The sequence below is a fragment of the Cygnus atratus genome, chromosome Z, assembly GCF_013377495.2.
Source record: "Cygnus atratus isolate AKBS03 ecotype Queensland, Australia chromosome Z, CAtr_DNAZoo_HiC_assembly, whole genome shotgun sequence".
NCBI lineage: Eukaryota > Metazoa > Chordata > Aves > Anseriformes > Anatidae > Cygnus > Cygnus atratus.
The window spans coordinates 35,372,293-35,398,565 of NC_066396.1; the positions used below are offsets into that span (position 1 = coordinate 35,372,293).

Below are 26,273 nucleotides of genomic sequence, written 5' to 3' on the forward strand. Positions count from 1 at the left end.
TTTGGTAATGGTTATTCTGTTTTCACACCTCATTGTGAACACCTAAATGTTTCCTTATAGTCTAATGTTTCATTTTTGACAAGTCATTAAAAATGGGCCAAACCTCAAAATATTATCCTGTCCTGTTGTGTAATGTGTAGCACAACACAGGAAAATACCATATCAGGAAAAAACTTGAGCTTAAGAATATTTTTTCAGTTTCTTCGTTTTTGTGGAAAGCTAAATCTATATAATCTCTGTAACTAAATACAGCTGTGTTAAACATTTGAAATAGGTAGTACTCATGGGAAAACTGATTGGAGCTTAAAACTTGTACAAATTGACAGCCTCTCTTCACTCCATTTTTCATCCTAAAGAAGTCTGCAAATATTCTTAGCTCACATCATTATTGCTCATCAGTGGTTCTAATTAGCTAAACAGGAGTTTGTCTCAGTCATTGATCATCATCAGCTTCTTGACAGTGCCTGAATTTTTTCCCATATTCCAGTGGACCTTTTTTAATATGTTGGAAATACATAACGACTCAATTAATAAAGTCAGTTGAAGATTTTTCTACGTGTTTCTTAAAAGGAGGAGGAGATGACTGCAGTTCTTAGCTAATCTCATTTTAAGGCACAACAGCAGATCCAAATATGATATGTAACTTTCAGTAAGATTACCTTGAATGTCTGTGGGGAACTGTCCTGTAATGAGTATTGGAAGTCATCCTATGCCAGCAGGAGGAGCTGCTGATAAAGTTCCATATGAGATTTCAATTTATGCTTTAGTCTTCTGCGTGTGCTTGCATTCTTAAAATTAGGGAATTAGTGTTTTTTTTTTTTTTCTCTTTTCTTTCTAGAGCTGTGTGTGGTAACTAATGAAGTTATTTTGGGGGACATTATACAACCTGCATAATCTTGAGAATCTGGAAAAAAACAACCCACCCCTAATAGCCAAAAAAATCCTTGAATTTATATTAGATTTTTCCCATTTACCCCAGAGAGCTGTGTTGCCATTCAGAGGGACCTCGACAGGCTGGAGGGATGGGCCAAGAGGAACCTCATGTAGTTCAACAAGGGCAAGTACAGGGTCCTGCACCTAGTGAGGAATAACCCCTAACACCACCACAGGCTGGGGGCTGACCTGCTGGAGAGCATCTCTGCAGAGAGAGACCTGGGAGTCCTGGTGGACAGCAGGCTGACCATGAGCCAGCAATGTGCCCTTGTGGCCAAGAATGCCAATGGGATCTTGGGGTGTGTTCAGAAGAGTGTTGCCAGCAGGTCAAGGGAGGTGATCCTCCCCCTCTACTCAGTCCTGGTGAGGCCACACTTGGAGTATTGTGTCCAGTTCTGGGCTCCCCAGTGCAAGAGGGACATGGAGCTACGGTGGTGAGTCCAGAGGAGGGCTACGAAGATGATACAGGACTGGAGCACCTGTTGTACGAGGACAGGCCAAGAGAGCTGCCTGTTTAGCCTGGAAAAGAGAAGACTGAGGGAAGACCTCATTAATGTGTAGAAATATCTGAGAGGAGGGTGTCAAGAGGGTGGAGCCGGTCTCTTTTCAGTTGTGCCCAGAGACAGGACAAGAGGCAATGGGCACAAACTGAAGCACAGGATGTTCTGGCTGAATATGAGGGGGCACTTCTTTACTGTGAGGGGGACAGAGCACTGGGACAGGTTGCCCAGAGAGGTTGTGGAGTCTCTTTCTCTGGAGATGTTCAAAACCCGCCTGGATGCCATCCTGTGCAATGTGCTCTGGGTGATCCTGCTCGGCTTTGGGGTTGGACTAGATGATCTTCAGAGGTCCCTTCCAACCTCGGCCATTCTGTGACTTATGATGATGATCATGATAGATCTGTATTTTCAAACTTTGTTCCTTCACAGATTTTTTCAAAGTGTTCGGTTGAGGATCATATATATAGATAAAATACAGAATTTAATTACAAATGTCCTTTGGACAACTGGCTCTTCTGTGCATGTGTTTACATATGCAGGCATCTTTTTTTGCTTAAGTGATTAATAAAGGTCTGCTTTTTTTTCTCTCCAGTCTCACACTTTATTCTTAAAACCTATTTGGTGCAGCCTTGTCTTAAGTTACAGAGCTCTGTAAACGCTTGTCTACTGATAAAACACCAGAATTAGGTATGCATACTATTTTTCAGTTCTCAAGAGAAATCTGTTCACTTGCCTGGTTCTTGGTTGGTTTATTCCCTTTCTTCTCCTTCTCTCTTTAAAATGGAAAAAACACCTGTAGAATTCTTTTGAGACTTGCTTTGAGGTATCTGCCTTGATCCATCAGGTTTTTAGATCAATTAATCCATTAGAAAACAAGTTTAATAAATTTTAAAGTGATGATTGCATGGCTAAGTTAAGAGGTTAGTTAATTATCCAGTATTTGTGTTTAATTAGGCTTAGTTTTAAAAAAGGTTGGGTCTCTGAGAGGAAGTGTTGGTAAGAGGAGTTGGAAAGACAATGGCAGATTGTGGATGGTAGGTGAAGTAAGAGTGGAGAGAGCAATGGTTTAATTTAAAAATACAAAACAAAAACAGTTGAACTAAAATGGGGAGGGAAATAAATCACTCTGGGAGCAAAGCATGGATGGGACATTTCAGTCAGCAGTTGATGTCAGGATTCCTTTGAGGACAGGAGGTAGCATTATTCAGTGGTTTGTGTGCTTTGTATTGTATCGTCCAACTCTGTGTTGGATGCATTACTATTCTAAGTATTTCATAGTATAGACTCACTTTTTTTTGTTGTTGTTGTGTTTTTTTTTTTTGGTTTGTTTTCTATAGCTTTTAAAGTTTTGGATCAAGCAAAGCAGTTATACATACATCTAATCTGAAAGTATTGATTTTTTTTCCTAGTTGTAATTAAGCGGTGAAGAAACTTGGAGTACCATAATATCTACAATTTAGTCAAATTAATATGATCTTCAGTGCATCACTTCATCATGGTGTATTGTCATTACAAGAGAGAGAGAACCTTCCTCCCAAAATATTTGAGTTTTGTGTACTGCAAACATTATCTTTGAAAAAGACGTCTGGTAGCTGCTAAGGGTTATTGAGCAAAGAAGCTGAATATGAAGAAGCAATGGTAGTTTTAGACTGGAGCAGACTTTCGGCTCATTTAAGTTGCAGAATAACAGACAGTACCTATCACGAGCGGTAGACTTGTTTCAGGAACATGCAGACTTCTGTGATGAGCATTAGAGAAGTATCTACACTCTGAGTTTTTCTTATGCTTTATTATTAAAATTACTGTAAAGATAATCTTATATTAAAAAGGTTAATAAACTTTTCAGAAATATTTTTTTTGAAACTTCATAGTTTGAATTCTGGAAATTAGTGTTGTGGTTGAACCTTGGTAGGCAGCTCAGCCCCACACAGCTGCTCACTCACTCCCCTGCAACAGTATGGGGATGAGAATCAAAAGGGTAAAAGTGAGAAAATGGCACGGGTTGAGATAATGACGGTTTAATGCGTAAAACAAAAACTGTGCAGGCAAGCAAAGCACAATAAGGAGTCCATTTACTACTTCCCAGATGCTCAGCCATTTCCTGGAAAGTAGGGCTCCATCGCACAAAGTGCTTGGGAAGACAAACACCATAACTCCAAACGTCCCCCCTTCCTCTGTCTTTTCCCCCAGTTTTGTTACTGAGCATGACACCACACGGTGTAGGACGTCCCTTTGTTCAGCCTGGGCCATCTGTCCTGGCTGTGTCCTCTCCCAGCTCCTGGTGCACCCCCAGGCTCCTCACTGGCTGGGTGGTGTGAGAAGCAGTGAAGGCCTGAACTCTGTGTAAGCACTGCTCAGCAACAACTAAAACGTTGGTATGTTATCAACACCGTTTTGGTCAAAAATCCAAAAATCCGTATGAGCTGCTATGAAGAAAATAACTCAGTGCCACTCAAAGTCAGTACAACTAGTTAGGTATTACTATCAGGGTGGGTCATTTTTAATTGTGTGTTGAGTACTATGAGACCTCTTTGTTCTGTTTAGTCTCTTCCGCTGCCTTTTTTGTAGCTAGATTTTTCTTCAGAAGACATCACAGTGTAACCTTTTGGAATACATGAGATAACTTCATATTTACACAGATCTCTGTAAGTGCAGTCCACTTAGTTCAGTTTTAGTAGGTATTCAAAGAGAAACTATGGAACACCATCTGTACAATATATTTCACAGCGCACATCTTCCTAGCGACATATCATGGCAATTCCTTGATGCTTGTGATTGCCAGAGATCTGCCTCTTTGAGGTCAGGATCTGATATGCATTTTCCTGTTTAGTTTCTTCTGGAATACTTGTTGAATATTCATGTTTTCACTTTTCTCTCCTCATTACAGCTTCTGAATTATTTTATCTACAGAAATAGATTTTGTTATGCCATACAACTACTTAATATCCTATACATTTATTTTTTCTCCTAGGTATGTGTAATTTAAATACGTATCTTTTTCACGTAATTTTTCCTTAGTCTTTTTTGAATGCTACAGTGCATCAGTTCTGCTGTATTTGCAGTAGGAGATCATTTACTATCACTTATGAAGCCTTGAGATCTTGGTTTCCAAAACCCTTGCTGTAAATTCTATACCATTTTTATTTAATTCTTTATTTACTCAAGATCAGACTAGATATTTTAAGTCATAGAAATGTATTTAAAAGTATATGGTATTGAAGGGCCTACAGGGACAGTGTTCTTTAGCCCTTAAAATCACTCATGGAAGTAGAATATACAGATAATGCTGGAGAAAAAAAATTGCCCATATCTACTCCCTGTTACATAATACTTTGTTGCTTCAATAGATTAAGCTTTTTGGACACAGATGAATATTCTTATTCACTTTTGATCAGATTTACAGAGTTAGGAATGCCAACCTTCCCTTCCTTTCTGCCTCTGAAAGATTCCCATTTTGGTGGAGCAAAAGCTGCACAAATAGGATTCTTTGCTTCTAGGGGTGGCTTATGTCTAGCAATAATGGAAGTTTAACTGTATAATGAGAGCAGGGATGATCTGAATGAGTTTTTGCTTATTTGCCACATGTGGTGGTTGGGATGCCTGAAATTGGCCATTTTTCACGATGAGAATAGTATATTTCTCGGATCATTTGTCACAGATGCATGTGACAGGTATATCTGCATCCCTACTATTAAACCATTCCTTCTGTTTTTTCCTAAAAGAGAAGCCAGTAAGCACAGTGCTATTTAAAACAGTTAAGAAACGGGATCACAATGTGATGAGGTGGTTCTACAAAGTGTTAGTGACTTATCAACTGGTTTTCTGTGAAGTGTTGTGAAGATGATTATAGCCCTGTACTTATTACCACATTGGAGAGGTTCTGCTTATTCCTATTACGCAACCTTCCAATCTTCTTTATCGTGTAAAAATTATATATTCCATCCATGTGTTTGTAGTAAATGGTAAAATCGTCATCTATGATATTCAGAAAAAAAGATTGTTTCAGACAGAAATGCAGTGTAGTTCAGAGAAGGACTTCACAAGTCCAAACAGCTTTGTGTGTCTCTGTTGCCAGGAAGGGAAAAGCATTTTGTTCAGTCTGTAGACAAGTGTACTTTCTGCAGCTGGGGAGGAATGAGGCAGATAATTTTAGCTATTTAAAAATGTATTTTAAGACCTCTTGCTTCAGTTTCTTTTAGAACAAAGTTGTGTTAGCTGTTTACAGATGTAATTTGCTGTCACTTGCCATATGCTCCCTGATTAATTCTGCAAGGCCTGTCAGTTTCAGATAATTTAATTTTCTGTGCTTTAAAATGACATTCATTATCAGGACATGAAAAATTCAAATGATTAACTGCAAATTATGACTAATAAAGTGTCTATTTTTTTTGTTTGTTTCCAGAGAAAAGCAGAAAGCTGAAGTCAAGGACAGAAAGGTATTAGAGATTTTGCAAGCCAAAGACAGCAAAATAGAAACCCTAGAACAGGTTAGTATTATATTTAAATACAGCAGTCAAGAAACTTTTATCATGGACATCAAATCTATATTTCTTGAGATGCAAAAATATTTTGTTGTGTCTTAAGGTGAAAGTCACAGGTGATTCAGATATTATAGCCTTCTGGTAAAGTGTCAGTTAAACTCAGAAGAGTTGTTCAAACAGTTGACCATTCACTTAAAAAGTTCCTCTGAGTTTAGATGAAACTTCTTCTGAAAAGTTTTAGTGACTTGGTGCCTTATTTTACTTCACAGAATGACCTGATTTTGGATTTTAATCTAATTGAATTCTGACTAGGTTTCGGTTGTAATATGCTTTTGTTTGGAAAGATTTGCCATTCTGACAAGTGCTGTAAGCAAAAATAAAACATTTCTAGAGTAATGAGGACTAACCATTTAGTATACTAAAAGCAATACAGCTAAGTATTTTAGTGTTACTAACATATAACAGTATTAAGCTAACTGTTACCATAAACTGTAAGACAATACTGGGAAATCTGAAGTGTCATACATAAACGTCTGTCATATATATTCTTTATTGAACTACTTGTTCAAAATAAAAATGAGTGCTGTGTATCAGCACAAAATTAAGTGAAAAACATGTATGGAAACAAGCTGTCGGTGAAATTGAGGAAACATGAGCTCATTTCTAAAAACTAAAATAATTATTTGAAAAATAATCAAAGCTGTAGAATTCTTCATAGGATTTGAAGTATTGTACATATGAAACCATTACAAACAAGCACTAAAAAGAGGCAGAACACCTTCCTTTTCCTCATAAATCTCAAATGACTTCCTTCTCCAAACTATGAGGAAAACAGAGTTTGCTTTTCATTACTAAGAATGTTAATAAGAAAAAAATCATGATTAAACCAAGTGTGATTTGGGGGGAGAGAAAGAGAATTATAATTACAGATAACAAAGCTGATAGCATAAGCGCAAAGGTCCAGAGTTTGTTTTCAGCTGCCTAAGTCTGTCCATTCCTGGAGAAAAAAGACTGGCTGATAAATGTAGTTGTTTTTATAGAATCATAGATGGGGCGAGGTTGGAAAGGGCTTCTGGAGGTCATCTGTCCCAAACCCCCCTGCTCAAGCAGGAGCCGCTTGCCCAGGACCACGTCCAGATGGCTTCTGCCTATCTGCAAGGAAGGAGAAACCACAGCCTCTCTGGGCAACCTGTGCCAGTGCTCAGTGAGCTTCACAGTGGAAAAGCGCTTCATGACGTTCAGATAGAGCCTCCTGTGCTTCCGTTTGTGCCCACTGCCTCCAGTCCCAGCACTGGGCACCACAGAAAGGAGCCTGGCTCCTGTCCGCACCCTCTCTTCAGGTATTTATCAGCAGTGATACGATCCCCCCCCCACCCCGAGCTTCCTCTTCTCCAGGCTGAAGACTCCCAGCTCTCCCAGCCTTTGCTTGTGTTTCTTGTTGCCCTTCGTTGGACTCTCACTGGTAGCTCCAGGTCTCTCTTGTACTGGGGAGCCCAGAACTGGACCCAGTGCTCCAGGTGTGGCGTCGCCAGTGCTGAACCAAGGGAAAGGATCACCTCCCTTCATGTGCTGACTGTACTTCCCCTCATGCAGCCGAGGATACCCTTCACCATTTTTGCCACAAGGACACGTTGCTGGCTCATGGCCTGGTTGGTTTCCAACAGGACCCGCAGGTCCCTTTCTGCAGAGCTGTTTCTGCAGGTGAAGGACTCTGCACTTCTTCCCCTTGTTGAACATCATGAGGTTCCTGGCAGGCATTTCTCAAGCTTGTCCAGGTTCCTCTGGATGGCAGCACGACACTCTGGTTTATCAATCAGTGCTCCAAGTTTTTTGTTGTCTGCAATGTTAGGGTTTGCTCTGCCCTTTCAGCCATATCGTTAATAAATTTTCTCCCAGTTCTGATTGCCATTACCAGGGTCTTTCTTATTTGAAAGAGGTAACTTTTATAGTCAGTGGAATAAACTCATTTCCAGAGTTTTCCTGCTTCGGATTTGTTCAAAAACTGATACACCTGCTGCCTGACAAGAAACACCACGGAGGTGTGATTCTTCATCCTTTTATTTTGTATTAGAGCAGCGGTTAGAGTTTCTGTGGTTTTAGTTCCTCAATGGCTGTGGATGTGATTCATAATGCATCTGGTGCTTACATGTACATCATAGTTATTAAGCAGCAATTCGTGACTGTTCCTGCATTTTTACCCTATCCTTAGTTGAAAGAAAAAAAAGCTGTGTAAGACGCTTGTAGAAGTTTTTGTGCAGTAATGTGCTTTTAAGAAAGACTGCCTGCTGTGCTAGCTTTTGAACCTGTAGCATGAATCTCCATGAGATTGCTATCTGTGGTTTCAGATCAATTTTGGAAGCTGAAATTGAAATTGATCAGAAATCTGAAATTGATTGTGTGCATTGAAGTTACTATCTGCAAGTGGAGAGAGACTGGAAATGTAACTAGTACCAAGGAAAAGAGGCAGCCAAGGAAAGGACGGCTTGGCAACATGATGGGAAGAATTAGCTGATGAGTAGAACAGAAGCTGCTTTTTCCATGATAGTGCCTGCTGAAACACATTTCAATAGAGCCATTTCATGTAGTTTCCAATATTGTATTATTGACTCATGGAGTGGATTGTTAAGGGCACTGGTTGGTGTCAGAGGCCAGTGCTGTGTATTAAAGCTGTATACAAAGCTGGTAGCATTCTGGCCTTGCCTCATCTGTTTCCTGGGATGTCACCAGATTGCAACAGAGGGTGATTGTTTTCTGAGTTTGCTGAGTATTCATGGTAGCTTGGACCCAACAGGTAATCAAAGACTTGAGCTGGGATAGAGAACAATATTGTGAGGAGCATTCTCATTTATTTTGTCTTTCTGGATTTGCTCATTCTTTGTTTATTTAAGGAGAAATGACATTATTTGTGTAATTAACATACAAATGTATTGCTTATGAAAGTGTCAGTTTTGGCAGTTATAACACTGGAAGTTCTGTTCTGTAGAGAACAACAGTTCAAGCCTGCATATTGCAGTCTACCAATCTGTTACATCTGGGAAGGTGGGAATGTCCAGTCCTTTTTTTTCTGTTGTTTTCCCTTCCTTTTCATGCATCACGTTGGAATATCAGTTACAACAATAACATTTGTCACAAGAGTATTTATTTACTAGGAATTTGAGTGGCCGCTGGTCAGCTGATTGTACAAATCCATGCTGCAAATGGGTAAAAAAGCAAATAAACAATGTATGTCATAGTTTGACATGTCAGCTGATGTTGCTGCCAGAAATAGCAACAAAACCCTAGAATGAAATTCTCCTTCTCTTGTATTCCGCTTAGACTTTGTCCTGACATGCCTAGGAGCCCATTTAAAATGACCATAAATAGAAAATCATATTCCCCACACTGTAGATGAGATGCGTATAGTTACTTAATACTGAGAGCTAAATTAGCTTTATTTGGACTGAGATGTTTCAGCTGGCTGAAGACATCCCTTTTTTTAGGATATTACTGAAAATCTACAAAAAAGAATTAATTTAAAAATGTGACTACGGTCTTTAATCAGTTTTGTTTAATTTAATCGAGGAAAATAATGCTCCAATATTCATAAGAACAGGACTCATGGTTTTAAGTGTAAAAACTTATGTAAGTTTGTTTTTGCAAAATTTCTGCTGTCTGATAACTTCTCTGTGAGAACAGAGTATATCCATTGACCTTTTATGTGCATTAACATCACTCATTCTGATATGCACCTTTGCTAAATTAAAATAGTGTAATATTAGATTTAGATACATGTATGGCTTTTTCTTGTCATGAGTTTATCGCATATCTGCATGTTTCTATAACATTTTAAATGTTATGTGAAGCACTTCAAGGTGTACCTTTTGAAGGTTCAAATAATATAGTATTCATTGAAGTACTTATTAATTGGTAGTATTTTCATCTATTATTGCACATAACTGAAACAAAACATGTCATGTTTGAACTTTCCATATTATTCTTCCTTTTGTTCCTCCTTCTGTTATTGCTGTCTTTGTAACTCATTGATCAGTAACTCTTGGTAGTCACACCTGTGCCTTACCTGGTGTTGTGTATATATATACCAATTATTCTAAATGCTGTGTGGTAAAAATCTCACACCTTTGAGGATGGTGGCTAAATTGCTATACCCGTCTTATTGATGACATTTTTATTTTGTATGACTAATAGCATTAAGTCATAAAATCAGAATCATTTAGAATCGAAAAAATCTTAAAGATAATCACCTACCAAGTCCGTTCACTAACTCATGTCCATTAGTGCCATAGAATCATAAGTCACTGTTTGAAAACTCTTTCCTTAGTAGTGTTGCATCCTTGCCATGTAGTTTCTCTGTGTTTCAAGGAAAAGAATGTGTAACTACTGCCTTTATGTGGATACAGCACTTTCCTACAGTTATGATTATTGTTATTCTGAAGACTGACTGCTGCAGGTATCTTTTTCATTCGCCTTTTTCTTTAAAAACGTTTTCTTCCTGGTGTACTTAATGTATAATGTTCGTATGTCTCAAATCTATCACTGTTGCTGTCTTTTATATCTTCCCCCTCACCCGTTCTGTTAAAATAAGGCAAGGTTTTGCAATAATACATTCAAATTTGTGACTTTTAAACTACTAGTTTAGAGGACAGTGTGGGAGCAGGAAATTCAGTCTTTTGCCATTCATGCAATAGATTAAAATATCTTCACTTGGTTTCCTTAGAAGATGAAATTAAAGATGAGCAAAAGTAGCAGTAAACCTTTTTTGTCTTTATAACATTGTTAATTAATTAGGTTTCAATTCTGATCTTGTGGAACTAAAGCTAATCTTTTTGTCCTAGACCTTGTAAGGTTTCAAACCTTATCAACCGATTATACTCTAGAGGGGTTAAAATAGTACTAGCTTGCCTCATTATCTGCACTTGAAAATCTTCAGCTTGCTGTGCAAATCTGTATTAAAGCCCCTTTAATGGGTCCAATTGGAAGAAGCATAATTCTACCTTTAAGCATTAATTAATGCTAATAAATTTTTCTTAACTTTTGTACTTTCACCTGACTGTAATAATTTTCTTTGTAATAAAATGCTGTTACTAAATTAAGACAAATGTATACACACACATTATTACCATCTTAACATTTTATTTCCAGTAGCAGATAACCTTGATTATTCTTATGTAATGAGGGACATGAGAATAATTTCAGTAATAGGGAGTTTGGCTGAATGTGTCAGCAGTGATGAGATTATGTGGAGTTTGTAAACTCATGCAAAAAAGTTTCTCCAGTGAATGAGATTTATAGATAATGCAAGTGAACAGTATCTGAGGACACAGACATTTTTTTTTCTTCAAAAAGTTTTTTTAACTCAAGTTGTACCTTGGAAAATAGTTCATCATTCAGTGGTGGAACCGGTTTGTTAGATGTAGCCCTTTCAGACCTCACTGGTGAATTATCATGTGTCTTTGTATTTTACTGCTTGCCATCTTCTAGTTAGCATTCTCATAAAATTAAGGGAAAGAAATCTCGTTAAGGAACTGGCCTGAGTGAGAAAGACAAGGGGGAAAATATATTTCTATTTCTATTTCAAATACTTGAATGTTGCTGATTTTGGTTTATTGATACGAGGCTACCTGAGGTAAGCAGTGTGATGACTATGGCTAATACCTGTGGGCATGTTTGTCTGAAGAAATTAATAAGCAGTAAATTACAGTGTGCCTTTACAGCTCATTAGTACTTTTGTGTGAATTCCCAACAGGAATGCTTTCTCTGCAAGTTGAAAATGTGTTTCTGTGTGCTAGCTTACTCAGTTCTGAGGAAGGAGTTCTCCCATTTAATCTACCAGAGAGCAGCTATATTGGGTGATGGTACAGGCATGCTGTAAAGCCACAGCTTGATTTTCATTAATTTGCCTGAGTGGCCAAGCCTGAAGTTGTCTAAAGCTTCTTGATCTTTATTACTCTGCCTTCCTGTTCTAAGTTGTGTGTTTAGCCTGAAATGACAGCTGCACTCAGATTAGACGGGAAAAAAGTACAGTGAATGAAGAAAAGTAACGTTAATCGTCCTGTGCCAGTTCTAGCTGGTGTGAAATGCTTGATTCTTGTGTTAGCAAAGCTCAATATAAGTCTGGAAAGGAGTAAGAGAGATTTTTCTGTGGGCCTCATCTTTACGATCTTGTTTGTCCTCTAGGGGTTTGAGGTATAGTTTGAGAATTTCCTGTCCAATTCAGGTAAGAACAATTATCATGTAGCCAGTCAGAGAAAAGATGGGATAGCCTTTTTTATACAGATAAAAATGGATTGTAAAGTAATTGGAAACTGTTTATAAGGTAGAAGAAACTGACTTCTTAACTGTTTAGTGTTTGCTTTAGTGAAACACTTTTTTTTTTTTTTAATTGTAAAATCAGTATAGTGAGTGGGTGAAGCTGGATTTTATTCCCCCCTTTAAGAACATTGTTGATGAGGAATCTTTTCATATATCATGGCTTCTTACTTGAATACAGGCAGATTTGCTCACATTTGAGAAAACCCGTGTTCCTTAAGGACAGGGTAGCAGAAGGCAGCGTGCCCTTCGAGTTGCAGTACTGCCCATATGAATCTGCTGACCACACATAGGAAGGAGCTTGTCAGAAAAGTTGATCATAGCAACAGCTGTTCTTTATTTACTACACCTGATCTGGCAATGTTGATGTATGTGAGTGTAATGAAATATTGCTGTGTCAGGAGTAAATGCTTGTAGGTGTCCTTTCCTGCAGAACTCATAGTCATACACAGTTCCAAAGGCAGAGGCTATCTTGCTCTGAGGACCTTCTGCAGTCCTTGCAGAGGAGGGCAATGTAGAAAAAATACCCAGTTCCATCAAGATCATGCTCTGCAATGAAGAGAAGAGAAAAAAATTCAGCAAATTATTGGTTTTCATTTGGAATTAGTGGGCTGAATAAGGCATAAGGAGATATTTGGGATTCTCTGCTGCCTGACCCGGAGGGCTGGGCTGCATCATTTTTAATATATGTCTGCTAAGGAGAGGTGGAGGAGTAGAGAATGTGTCAATGTGTTTTGTGATCCAGGGGTTGGCCTCTTCTCACAGATAACTGGACTAGAGGGAATGGCCTCAAGCTGTGCCAGGGGAGGCTTAGGTTAGAAATTAGGACAAATTTCTTCTCAGGAAGAGCAGTCAGGCATTGGAACAGGCTGCCCAGGGAGGTGGTGGAGTCACCATCTCTGGGGATGTTCAAGGAGAGGTTGGAGGTGGTTCTCATGGACATGATGATATTGGTGGTAGGGGGATGGTTGGACCAGATGATCTTGGGAGGTCTTTTCCAACCTTAATGATTCTGTGATTCACTGTGCTGCTTTACATAACAGTTTTTACAGGTCCCATAGAAAATCCAGTCTGACCTGATGCTGAGAACCACTAGACAAAAGAGGAAAGGGGATTTATTCAGAGCAGCTGATGGTTAAGGTGATGTTAGAGCTGTGGCAAGATTGTCAGTATCGATTATATTGTCAGTGTTAGTTACCCTGAGAGCTGTCATATCCTCATTAGAGGAAAATGGCCCATTAATCTTTAAATCTAGCAGGTGCATTACTGCAATACATGCTATACTGGGAGAGATGCTGGTTTTAGTGTGAAGCTACAGCTTTTCCTTTCAGCAGTGCCGCTTCATTTCCAAACTAGCGTGTTCTTGTGAAAAGGTTCCCCTTCTAGGGCAGGGAGCTTGTGCGTACGTTGTTTCAGATATGGCACATCTATTGCACCCATGCCAGAAACAGTATTTGGCTCCCACTGTCAGTACAAAAACAGCTGCTGGCAATGCTTGCCTTATGCCTCTGCAGCAGAAGGAACAAGCAGAAGTGATGCATAAGATTGTAGGAGATGGTAAGAAGTGAGAAAAATTGTGTAACTTTGTTTCTAATGAACAAGGTAAGGAAAGTGCTGTGAAGTAGTTGTAAAGAGCATCTCAAATGGAACACAGTGGTGCATGTCATAAGGTTTTGTCAGTGCTGTCATCTGCTTAGCAGATTTTTGGCTAGAATTTGTTCTTTTGCTGCTAGTGAAAGCAAGATGCTAGAGTTGCAAAACTACATGATGTTGCTACATGAAGTCCCAGTGTATTTCCACCACATGTTGAAATACTGAGAAATTCTGTTGGGTGGTATAATTAAGATAGCAAAATTTGCCGAAGATACCCAATTAATCACATCAGACAAGTCTAAAGAGCACAATGGGGAACATAGCGTTCATAATGGATTATACTGTTTGACCCTTACTTAATCTATGGGTCAGGTGAGAATTCAGGTGCAAGACCAGCCAGTGGCAGAGGAGCAAGAATATATTCCCCACCTGCAAAATGGCATCAGCTGCTTATATTTCTGATCTGCTTCTCTGTAGAGCCATTTCACCTGGTACACTTGAAACAAAAAAAAAAACAAAACCAACCTTCTTTACAGGATCTTCACTTACTTTTCTTCCTCCTGAAAAACAAACAAACAAACAAACAAAAAAAACAACAAAGAAAGCCAAAAAAAGACCTACCTTGTTTCTTTAACACATAAATGGTAGGTAAACACATTTGAATGGGCAGTGTTTTCAGCATTTTTTTTTATACATCTCTAGGTTATGTTTTATTTCACGTCTATTATTGATAGAAATAGAAGTTCTAATATTCTCATTAATGTTGGGAATGGATTTCCTGATGTCTTCTGGTAGCTTCATACTTCTTTTTATTAGGTAAATCCTTTTAAATTGTTTCTTCTTGGGGAGTCCTGGAGCATGGGATGGGATAAAGGAGAACAAACAAACTTTTGGTGCTATGAAAATCAAGTGGACTCCTGCACTTCAGTTCCCATCTCCTTGCTGTTTTTTTTTTTTGTTAAAGATTGTTATAGCTTAAGGGCAAACATGAAAAGCAGGAATTAATAGTGAGATATGTACTCATAATACTGTTGCACAAGTTACATTTTTATCTATTATACACATCAGTTGTTTTTTTACCTTGTTTTTTCTGCCCTTGTTAGGAGACAAGTTCTAAGTTGAATAGGTGTTTGTGAATGAAGGCATCATGTTACTCTAGAATCAGGTAGCAGTGCCAGCATTTTACTTTTGGAGCTGTATGGATTTAAAAATAATTGCATTTTGTATCATAACTGGCTAGTGTCATTTTGACTATGAAAGGACAGCATACAGATTGCTAAGTGCATCAGATGACTTCTATAACATATGGCTACCTTTTCATGAATTATTTACGTAGAACTTCTGGTCATCCTACATCTGAAAATAATTAAAGAACCTAATGAATAGTCATGAGATGAAAGTGGATTTATTTTGTTTGATTTTATTTTTTTCTTTTGTGCTCTTTCTGTGAGAGAACTATCTGAATATGACTAGGAATATTACTTGTTAATTGTGCTTCTGAGTGTTCAAGTTTAGAACAATGAAGTTCAAAAAATATAAAGAGAAATTTGAGAAAACAAGGAAAGATGTGAAGTGTTGCCAGTACATTTTTAATGGCACCTAGTTAATTTGCAGTTCCTGCCAGAAGAAAGGAAAGTTGGAAAGAAGGGGAGAAAGTTAGGACTGTGGTAAGCTGACCTCAAGTACGTGGTGACAAAAGGGAGAAAATACATATGCAGAAGTTGAAGGAAAAATTGTGGAGAGAGGCATTTTGAAAGAGAGAATAATAAATTTGCGCTTACTTAAGTTGTAATAAAGTAAATTAATTAGTAAATTAATTTTGTTTAAGGTCTTGGTATTTCATAAAAAGTCATTGTTTAGGAGTTCCTCATCAGTTCCAGTTACCTTGTTATCATTCATTTTTATCTTTTCTGTAGTACATAACAAGTGTACTACTGCACAGTGAAAGCTTCTTACAAAGAATGTGAACCAAGAAGTTACAGAACTTGATTTTTGTTTGTTACCCAAAAGACAGCTTTTACCATTGGTAGTGGAAATTGAATGAGTGTCCCTTCATTTCAGTCATATATGGAGGCTTAATATTGAGTTGTAGAGACTTAAGGCTTTTCATTAAGTGGTTCAGCAGCCTGTTACAGAAATCAGGTGTGTTGTGACATTTCTGTTGCATTAGCAGCAGCAGTGAAGAATCACCTATCGGTAGGCGTCTGAGTTAACTTACTGATATGAAATAAAATTCACTCTTACCTACATTTTGTGAACCTGCATAGAGGCACGTAGGGAGTACTGATAACAATCCGGTAACATTTTACACTGCAGTACCATGAATAATCTTCCTCCACTCCAAAATGTGGAAACACTTACATAGTAATAGTACGTACAACTCTTGTTTCATAGTCCTTTCTGCATGCTTTTTATGTAGTGATTAAAAATATTTCACTGAAGACTAGAAGTTCAATGAGGATATCTCTAAGAACATCAAACAGTCTATTACTCTTGGTCATTGTAAATGCTGATACTCTTTTTGAAAACAGACTCCTAGCATTATTATGTTACTTTCACTGTCTTACACAAGGTAGTATACCAGTCTAAATTCAGGCTGCATAAAAATGAATTTCAGTTTAAAAATATATCTTTTTATTTATATATTCACAATAAATATTGACAGAAAATTGTAGCAAGATACTGACATGACTCTGATGTGCTTCCTTTCAGAGAAAGGAGCTTCTCCTTTCAGAGAAAAAGAACTTTTTCTCTTTATATCTTGATCTGCAGCTTAGCATGTGATTTTGCTTACCTTGCTGATTGACATGAAAGTATTTAAAATAGAAGTAGTTATTTCCAGTAAATAACTGGATATTGTTAAGGAAAAACAAAAAAGAAGAAAAAAGAAACAAAAACAAACAAACAAAAAAACCACCTGTATTGTGTTGTGGCTAAAGAGGTACCATGAGAAAAGGTAAAAATGAGTTCTGGAACAACAGTCCTCTTGAACATCAGAAGATGTGCTCCAGCAGCTCATGGTGTTTCTTTCTTTGTATGTGCTGTTGCCTGTAGCATTCTGGGTGCCAACAGTATACAAGGGATACTCTTTGATTCTTCTCAGTGAAGCAAAAGGGTATCAGCAGATTCCTTTGGTTTTCTGTAGAGCGAATTCACTTGTAGAATACAGTTTTATTTCGTGTATTTGGAAGCTTGTCTATGGAAAAATCTTCGCATACTCTAGTTGTCTTAGTTACATATATTTTTTTATAGTTTTTGGGCAGGAGGCTGTCAACAGCCTATTGAACTTTGCTTTTGTCCTGTTGTATTCAAACAAGCACAATTGCAGTCAATGCAGAATTTTAAGATTGTTCTTGTGTAGCATTAACCTGTCTTTTATGCTATCTAGACAAAAACAGTAGATACAGTGGGAATAGATGAATTCCTGATGAGTGTTTTTATCTGGTGAAGTCTGTCAAAATAACCTCATGTGGGAGGTTGCCCCATGTGTTTGATCACATTTTTTTTTTTCCTGCTGTTTCACTTGCCTACCAGAGTAGGATAGTCTTTTAGGAACACTGATTATTTTCTCTGCTTTAAGAAATCAGTCTTTACTCTATTATTCTTACAAGGTAATTCATGGGTTGAGGAAATAAAGTGCAAAAACAGCTGCCCAGGCAAAGGCAGATGATAATTTGCTTAATTTTCTGTATCTTAGAAATTCTTCTTCATGACCCTTATTTCTACCCAGTCATGGCTCCTGAGTAATACTCCTGTGTTGTTTTTTTTCCTGTTCTTTATAAGTGTGTGAAGTGAGCAGATATGAGAGTAAAAGTTCATTTCATTTAGAGGAAAAGATAAGAGCATACAAGATGGTAGCCAGGTAATATGCTTTGAAACATAACAAGATTTTTTTTCATGCAGATATAGCTTACCTAAATAATGTTTCACTACTGCTGCAGTAGTTGACTTTGTAGACCATTCAGGTGAGTTTGCTGCACGGTGATTGATATGGTGTAGTTGCCTTTTGTTTGATTTAAAGTCTTACGTGGGTCAGTTGTGGGGTAGGTAATTAATGTGCTAGTCTGATTCAGGATAATCTGATTATGCTCCGAAGTAAGTAGTTTATTTGAGTTTAAAATTCCATCCCAGCAATATTGAACAAACATTTTAAGTAGCTCGTTGCACTTTTGTTGTATCTTTGTACCTCCATTATTCTTCAAACTGCTGTAAAACATTGTGTTCCTGACAGGTCCCAAAGATCTTTCTGGTTTTGCTTTACAAATGTGTGTTCTATATACATGTTTAATGTATGCTTTATATATGTGTGTGTGTGTGTATATATATAAACACGCATGCATACACACTTTTTCAGCATGGTGTAGCTTGTGTACTCAATTGGATGCCTTAAAGAGCTGGAGCTGAACTTTGAGATTCTGTATGTGCATATTTTGTGAATCTTAAACTCTATTAGAGCCAACAGAGTCTTTTGGATAGGTAGAATTTCTAGGGTAATTCTTTCAGTGTAGACTTTGTCTTGATAAACATTAAACAAGCAGCAATGAGCTAGAGGGAAGACTCAAAGGAGCCACTTACTCAAAGCCTGTGAGGACTGGGGGATTGAGAAGGGAGGCAAACAAAGTAATGCTTTCCATGGTAATGTGGAATCACATGTTTTGAAAGATGCAACTTAATCATTATCTGCCAGCAATGACTTGTTCCTGTAACTGTAATAATATGTCAGAAGAACAAATATTTTGTTTTTTGAATAGTTAAATCTTGTCTGGTAGGTTCAAAATATGCAAGAGAGGAGTCCTTGGTAAAGATGAGTTTTCTCAATTTCCCTGTTCCTTCCGTAGTATCTGGTGAATGCATGCTGTCATCCTGGCAGTATATACTAATTTGTAAGGACCAAAATACAAATGTTCTTATCAAAAAGAGACAGGAATTTAAAAATAAAAAGAAAGCAAATAAACAGAAAAAGGAAAAGAAAAAAAAAACTGGTAGGGTTTTTGGGTTTGTCCTACATGGTTATGCAAAAATATTTCTAAGCAAATGAGAAAAATGCACAGACTGATTTTTAGTGCATTACATTTCCAATATACTTTTAACTGCACACACATGTACGTATATAAAATGTGAGCAGGCATATATATACACACATATATAAAAATCAAATCTAGAATATTGTGTGCAGTCTTCTAAACTTGCCGATAGTACTTTAACAATTTGAACATCGAGAAATTAGCATTGCATATTCACACTCTATTTATGAATAAGTTGTAGTATCCTGAATAACAAATTACCCAGGCTAAGAAGGTTTATGCACTGTGGTATGATTCTGAGAAAAGTTTCATATAAATTTCTGAATCTGAAATTCAGGTTTAGTTTTATTTTGGAAGAAATGGAAGAATGGTTATGAATCTATAATCTCAGGAAAACTTTAACTGGAGTGTTTTTGTTCAAAGTGCCAATGCTGTAGAATGAGTCTCTGTAGGGGAGTTAGTTATATTATAAAAATAAATAACTACACTAGAGGTTCAAGATTAAATTACCAATTAAACACTGTTTTAAATACAAGCTGGTTCTGTATCTTCACAGTTGAGTCTTTACATGACAGAACTGTTTGTAAAAAGGTGTATTAATGAAATCCTCTGGGTATTTTTTTGTCTGGTTGGTTGGTTGGTTTGAATTAATGACATGTGAGGAAAAATTCCAAGACATGAGAGTATGAGGTTTCTGTATTTTCTTTCACTTTTCTTTTGATTTTACTCTCATTTTTCCATTCTCTTTAATTCATGTTCACATTCTTTTCCACCTTTTAAAAAAGCTCTGTTAGAAAGTCTGTCATTTTGTATATTCTACTATGGCTGCTACCTACCACAAGATAGGTGTTTTTTTTTCCCCCTTTTTTTTTTTTTTCCCTTCTTGATAAACCTTAAAATTTCAGTGTGGAAAAATAAAATACTCCTCATGCCTCCCTACACTATTTATTAGACATTATCCGTTCATGGTTGTTTGTTTTTGGTATTTGCTACAGAGGTTAGCTGTATTCCATTCTCTTTCTCATTATTCTCAAACTGCTTTTTAGGGTTTGTTCTTGCTTGGAAATATTTTCTTCTCTGTAGTGTGGTATGTTTCATTTTGTAAAAAACATTACCAAATTTAGAACTGTGTGTGGATAGAAGTATTGGTCAGAGGGATAAGTTAATTGCTACATTTGTGGGAACGACGTATAGAACAGATTTGAGGCTGATGATAGGAGGAAAAGTAGAAAATAAAAGTATCTGCAAGAAAGGTGAGGATGTGTTGTGTAGGAAAAAGGGAGGAAGTCCACAGAAGAGGAGCAGATATTCAAAGTAATTCAGAAGTTACAGCAAAGGTCTCTGTTAAGTAAAAGATGAAACCAGCAAAAAATGAAGTGATACATTAAATGACTAAGTATTTTGCTAAATGCATAGACTAATTTCACAGCCTATCTTCAAATATATTTTTCTGGAGCATTTCTGTCACTGTAGTTCACAAGTGGCTTAGGTGATAATTGGCAAAGAAATAATTCCTACTAGTCTTAGTCTTAAAATCAAATACGTGAAATCAGTGGTTTTTTTTTTGTTTTTGTTTTTTTTTTTTTAATGTTTTGACTCCAGTAATACTGAAAAAGGTGTTTTACTGGTTGTTAAGAGTTTTCAAATGTTACAACATAATGCATAAGACAGAGAAGAACATTCATATCTTGAGGAGACACTGGTTTTCAGGCCAGTACTCAAACTCTCAAAATTAACCTGTCCTTCTGTGAGGATTGCATTGTGGACATATTGCTGGTGGGGTGTGGGTGCTCTGGATTCCAACGCACAGATACTATCAAACGTGCTGAGCAAGTGCTGCCTACCCCTGCACAGCTTGCTTGTATCTACGACTGCTGGCTGTACTATGCATGTTTTTTTGTTGTAGGTGAATTACTTAGAGTTCAGTGGCAACATACGTACTGTTTACCCTGTTAAGTGTAGGTTTAAAATCAATGATTGTTGGTTAGGATTTCAGCTACATTGTTCTATGCGTGCTTTTGTTCTCAGCAGGTTTTCATTCTTTTTCATGTCTGACATACACATGAATCAGAATTTACCATTTGGAGTTTACAAACCTTTATGTATGTTACCAGCAATATTTTGGAATAATCCTCTTATTGATCATTTTTTGTGTTTCTGAGCATGTTTTATTTACTTTGGATATTACAGGCAAAGCAGTTGCATTTTTATCCTCAAACAAAAGTTTCTTCTGTTTCATAATACAGTTACAGTGTTACTGCTAGGAAAACGTAACAGATAAATGCTGTTTTGATTTAGGGCAAGGGACAAAACAATACATGAAATTAAACCAGGCTCCTGAAGAAAAATGCGGAGTGCTAATATACATTAAAGACTGAGGATGCTTTAATATGAATATCTTAAAAACAGAATGCAAAAATCTAACACAGAAACTTGAAGTTTTATTTATTTATTTTTTAATGGCCATGAGTCTCTATTACGTGCAGCACACAAAACTGTTGCCTGTGTTCAGTGGAGTTGTCTTCCTTGCTTTGAGCTGCAAATTCAGTTAGATTTAATTCTTTTCATACAGGTATTATATATCATAATCTGGCTCCCTCACTTAATAGTTGTTTTTCATTATTGTCATGAATTTTGGAGTGTTTTCAACTCTACTTTTTGGCTAGATTTTTGGTACATTGAAAGTGCAAATGAAATTTTAATGTATTCTTAATTCTCAACTACAAATATCATTTCTACAAATGGCTGTTTTTGTCTATCTTGACTGAAAATTTTCTGTTTGGTTCTACACTTATGGGCTTTTTTGTTCAGTAGCAGCAAGCTATTCAGTTCCACGTTTACATTATTGTGTCTAATGGTGATGCTGTTTTGGGTACGAGTGAAGTAGTAACAAAATGAAAAGAATACTGAAAAACTACATATGATAGATTGTTACATGACATAGGTCTAAAATGGTTTCAGCACATGCATGTTCTTTTACAATTGCTTCTTGTCTAACAGATTTATTTTTCTAATAGAGACTCTCAGGACAGCAGCAAGAGATAAACAACTTAATACAGAGAAAAATTGCTGTGGATGAAGAAAATGCCCGTTTGAAGAATGAATTCAGTAACTTGAACCAGAAATTTAAAGATAAAAGTGAAGAACTTAAGGTATATTGACTTGTACATAGTTTTATAAGACTGTAGCTTTGAAGTAGTTCTTTAAGCAGTGTCAGCCTTTGTGGCACAGAAAGTGACAAGCTTGGAGAAAAAATTGCCTTAGGCCTTGCTATACCTTACCGTTTTCTCACATACCAACTCCGAGGAAGATGCTTTAAAGCCAAGAATCCAAGCTTTATAACTTTCAGATAAATAGTTAATGATGGAAATGGAGCAAAGAAAGTAGGAGTGTGAAGATGTGGCTTCTTGTAATTAGATTCTGATGGGACTGGCATTATTAATTGATAAAGCCGAGGTCTGGGAGGATATGTCTGTGTGGGTCTCAAAAATAGCTGGGGACAGCATCAAAGGCAGCTTGATCAATTAATGGGCTCTTTGCAAATGTGTACTCATCAAAGCTGTCATCCAGCTAAAAAATATGACCCTTCCACCTGCATGAAAGAGGCCAATAAAAGTACACAGGTGACCTTGGCCATCAAATATAGAAGAAGCTGCTGTGAGGGTAAAACTGCACAGTTTATATTTGCTGATTAGTTCTCACTTTTTTTGTTTATCGCCCCTTGTGGTACTGTTCTACAGGACACCGAGGAGTGTGCACAGAAGAAGGAAGAGCAAAACAGACTGGTTATAAAAAACCTGGAGGAGGAAAATAAGGGATTAAATACACGCTGTGCTGACCTGCTAAATGACCTGGAGAAACTGAGGAAGCAGGAGGTACAATGGAAAACAGAAAAATCTGGCAGTGATGCCAGAATAAAGGTACAAAGTGGAATGGACTTCTGGATGTTATTTCAGAAATGACTTCTCCAGACATTTGCACTACAAGTTATTTTCCTTAAATAACAAGTTATATATTCAAATCTACCAGTGGGGACTTGCATTCATTTACATTCCTTCACTATAGACCCACAGCTTTTTAAAAATTGATGTTGCAAAGCAGGAATCTGACTTCAAATAGTCATCTTAAAATGTAATCATTAAAAAATAAAAGATACTGTATTTTAAGATAAAATATATATATGAAATAATAAAAGCTTAAAAGTATTATCATTCATGATTTTTTCTCAATGTATTATTTACTTGCCTGTAATTTGGTTGTAGTAGACTTGATACTTGTTTTGGAAGAACACTTTAAAACTTTTAACTGCAGTTTTGAATAAATTGTGTCCTAGCCTCCAGAGGACTTCACTCTGTGGAGGCCTTATTATTGCATATACTATATTAAAGAAGTTATTTTCCTTGTTTATGATAAAATGGAAAAAGAAATGATTGTGCAGAATATTGTGTCTGTTATTTAAGTGTAACATTGACCTGTTAAGTGAAAATTGGCAATTTCTTTTTAAATTCGTGTAAGAATGAAAACCCCAAACATGGTATCAAAGTGTTTGATGTCTGCTTACATACATGTATGTATATTCAGTGGATTCTTTTTATTTACATGGCTAATGAATTCTTACATCACCATTTTCTTTTAAACTATCAATGTACGTGATTTTCTGGTATATTCAATATCGTAACTACCTAATCAGTATCTTGTCCATAAATATCTTTTTCTCCACTCTAGCAATTTAGTAGTTTTGGTGACTCTTCTGCCTGTTCTACTGATGGAAAAACCCTAGTAAAGAGTTCCCTTTAGATCTTTTAACATGGGAAGTAAAGTTCTTGCAAATTGAGCCCTTTGGAATGGTTGTGATGACAGGATTACAGGATTTCCAAGACAACGAATAGTTTGCTGGTACTTGGAGGGGTGGGGGGAAATCTAGTGGTTTAGAACTGATTTAGTAATTTTCAAATTGTTAAATGTATTGGTTGTAATACCTGATAAATTACTGAAAATCATTGTTACTGAGACCTTCAACTGAGAACAGTCAAAATAATTCCTAATCTGTCTCTTTTCTTGGCTGATAGGGCATGCTCAAGAGAGAAAGGTGTGTCATAGTTGTATGATTCCAGGGATGGAAATAAGTAGTGTCAGTGCTTCAGAGTGGGTTGGCAAGTAAATGAAGGTGGTGTCAGAAGTAACTTCCTGAGAGAGGTACTCCCCGAATCAACCAAGAATGACACACAGCTGGATCTGCTGTTCAGAAGCAAGGAAGAACTGACTAATAATCAATGGCAGCCTTGGCAATAGTGACTGTAAAATTGTGAAGCCAATGATTCTGAGTAGACGAAGGGTGGACAGTAGTAGCACAGTATGGACATAGAATTAAGGAGTGGGCTCTCCAGTTTATGGAGTAGGCAGAGATAGGTAGAATCCCAAGAGAAACAGCACTGAAGAGCTTGGAAAAAGTTACCAAGTCTTTAAGGACAGCCTCCTCCAAGCCCACTCAGATGCTCAGGAGAATAAGTGGATGCATCAGGACACTAGCTTAGCTAAACACAATTAATCACCAAAAGTCAGTGGGCGGCGAGCGTGATGAGGAGGGTATCAGTGTTCAGGAAGTGAACACAGTGAAGTCTACAAACGAGGAGAAATTCAGAAACATTGTGTGGGCACACAGGGACAATGGTAACCTAATTACAGTTGAGACTTACAAGTGGTGACAGGTAATAAAAAGAGTTTGTTGCACTACTAAAAGGCTGAAAAAGGAAATTGTGGGCTTGTTGCTGAAAGGGAGGGATAAATTAGTGACAGAAAGTAATAGATAACGCTTGCCTAGAGGCAGGGTTTCAGAAGTACCAGCAGTGGATGAGCTGGGAGTTGCTTGAGATAACTTGACAAGTAAATGTCCTTTGGACCAACTGAACTGCATCCAAGCTGCTGGGAGAATTGACTCATGCCTCTGTGAGGCTGCTGCCTACCATCTTTCAAAGGTTGTGGAAATCAGGGAAGGTCTCCAAAGAAAAGAATAACCCAAGAACAAAGATTGGTCAGCCTCACTTCAGTCCCTGGGAAAGTCACAGAGTCTTCTTGGAAGCCATGTCTGGGCACGTAATTGAGAAAGTAACTAGAAACAGTCAGCATGGATTTACCAAGGACAAATCATTTTTGAGCAGACAAATTGTCTTTCGTGATAAAATGATTGCATCTGTGAACAAGGGGAGAACAGTAGATATGACTAACATGAACTTTAGCAAGATTTTTTACACTGTCTTGCTACATTGTCCCAAAACTAAGATGTTATAGGTGAATGGATGAGCAACAACATGTTTAAAAAAGCTTTTTGGTTGTTTTGATTCAGAGGGCTGTGGTTAATGGATCATACTCTTCTGGAGGCTGGTAAAAAGTGGCTACCTGCAAGACCTATCCTGGATCTGTCTTGTTTAAAATTTTTGTCAGTGACTTGGAGGAGGGGGCAGCAGGCATGCTCATCAAATTTTCAGATGACACCGAACTGGGGGGAGCAGCTGATGTGCTCAGGGACATGGCTGCCGTGAGGAACCTTGACAGAAATGTGCAGGGGCCTTAATGAGGTCAAATGGTGAGCCATGAACTAGGAATGCAGCTATGTGGGGGACAGGGAAAAGCTCTTGGTGTGGGCAGGCAGTGAGCTGAGCAGGGGCCAGCTGTTTCAGGCAGCAAGTGAGGGCCAACAATACCCAGGGAGGCATGAGCAGGATGTGGCTCAAGAGCCAGGGGAGGGAGGGGTCATCACCCCCCCCTCTGCTCAGTGCTGTAGATGCAGCATCCATTGTTGAGTCCTGCAATACAAGAAATACTTGTAATTTGTTCCTGACAGTAAACTGGCAGGAGAGAGGGGGGGCACCAAGGCGGTGGTGGTGACAGCCTTGCCCTGCGAGGTGAGGCTGCGGAGCGGGGCTGGTTCAGCTGGGAGAAGGGGTGGCTGTGGGGGCTTCCAGCAGTGGCCCCGGCACCGCCAGGAGGGGATGGAGGAGATGCTGCCGGGCTCTGCCCAGCGGTGCCTGGCAGGAGGGCGGGAGGCAGGGCACAGGGTTGAGGCACGAGGGGCTCAGGATGGAGACGAGGAGAAGCCTTTTCCCTACCAGGACAGCCTGGCTATGGAGGTGGGGCCCAGGCAGGTCGGGACTCCGCGGCCTGGGGGTTTCGTGTCCTGGCTGGGTGAAGCCCTGAGCGGCCCAGCCTGAGCCCAGTCTGAGCCTGCTCTGGGCTAGGGCTGGGCTGGAGACCTTCTGCCAGGCTGCAAGTGCCTATGGGTTTACATAGCAAGGTTTTGGCTGCAGGGGTGGCCTCTGTGAGCAGAGCCAGCTGCCCCATGTCAGACCAGAGCCAGCTCCAGATGGCTACAAAAGGGACCTGCTGCTAGCCAGAGCTGAGCCAGGGAGTGACGCTGGTCGGGCCTTTGGGAGAGCAGA

At 38.2% G+C, this 26,273-nt stretch overlaps 1 protein-coding gene across 1 annotated transcript in view; it reads left to right on the forward strand.

Annotated features, from left to right (window-relative positions):
- The window catches only part of CNTLN (centlein), a 207,473-nt gene that overhangs the window by 25,969 nt on the left and 155,231 nt on the right, over positions 1–26,273 (forward strand). The window contains 3 exon segments of the mRNA XM_035558564.2: positions 5,836–5,920; positions 21,855–21,989; positions 22,578–22,757. Of these exon segments, the coding sequence (XP_035414457.1) occupies positions 5,836–5,920; positions 21,855–21,989; positions 22,578–22,757 (400 nt within the window).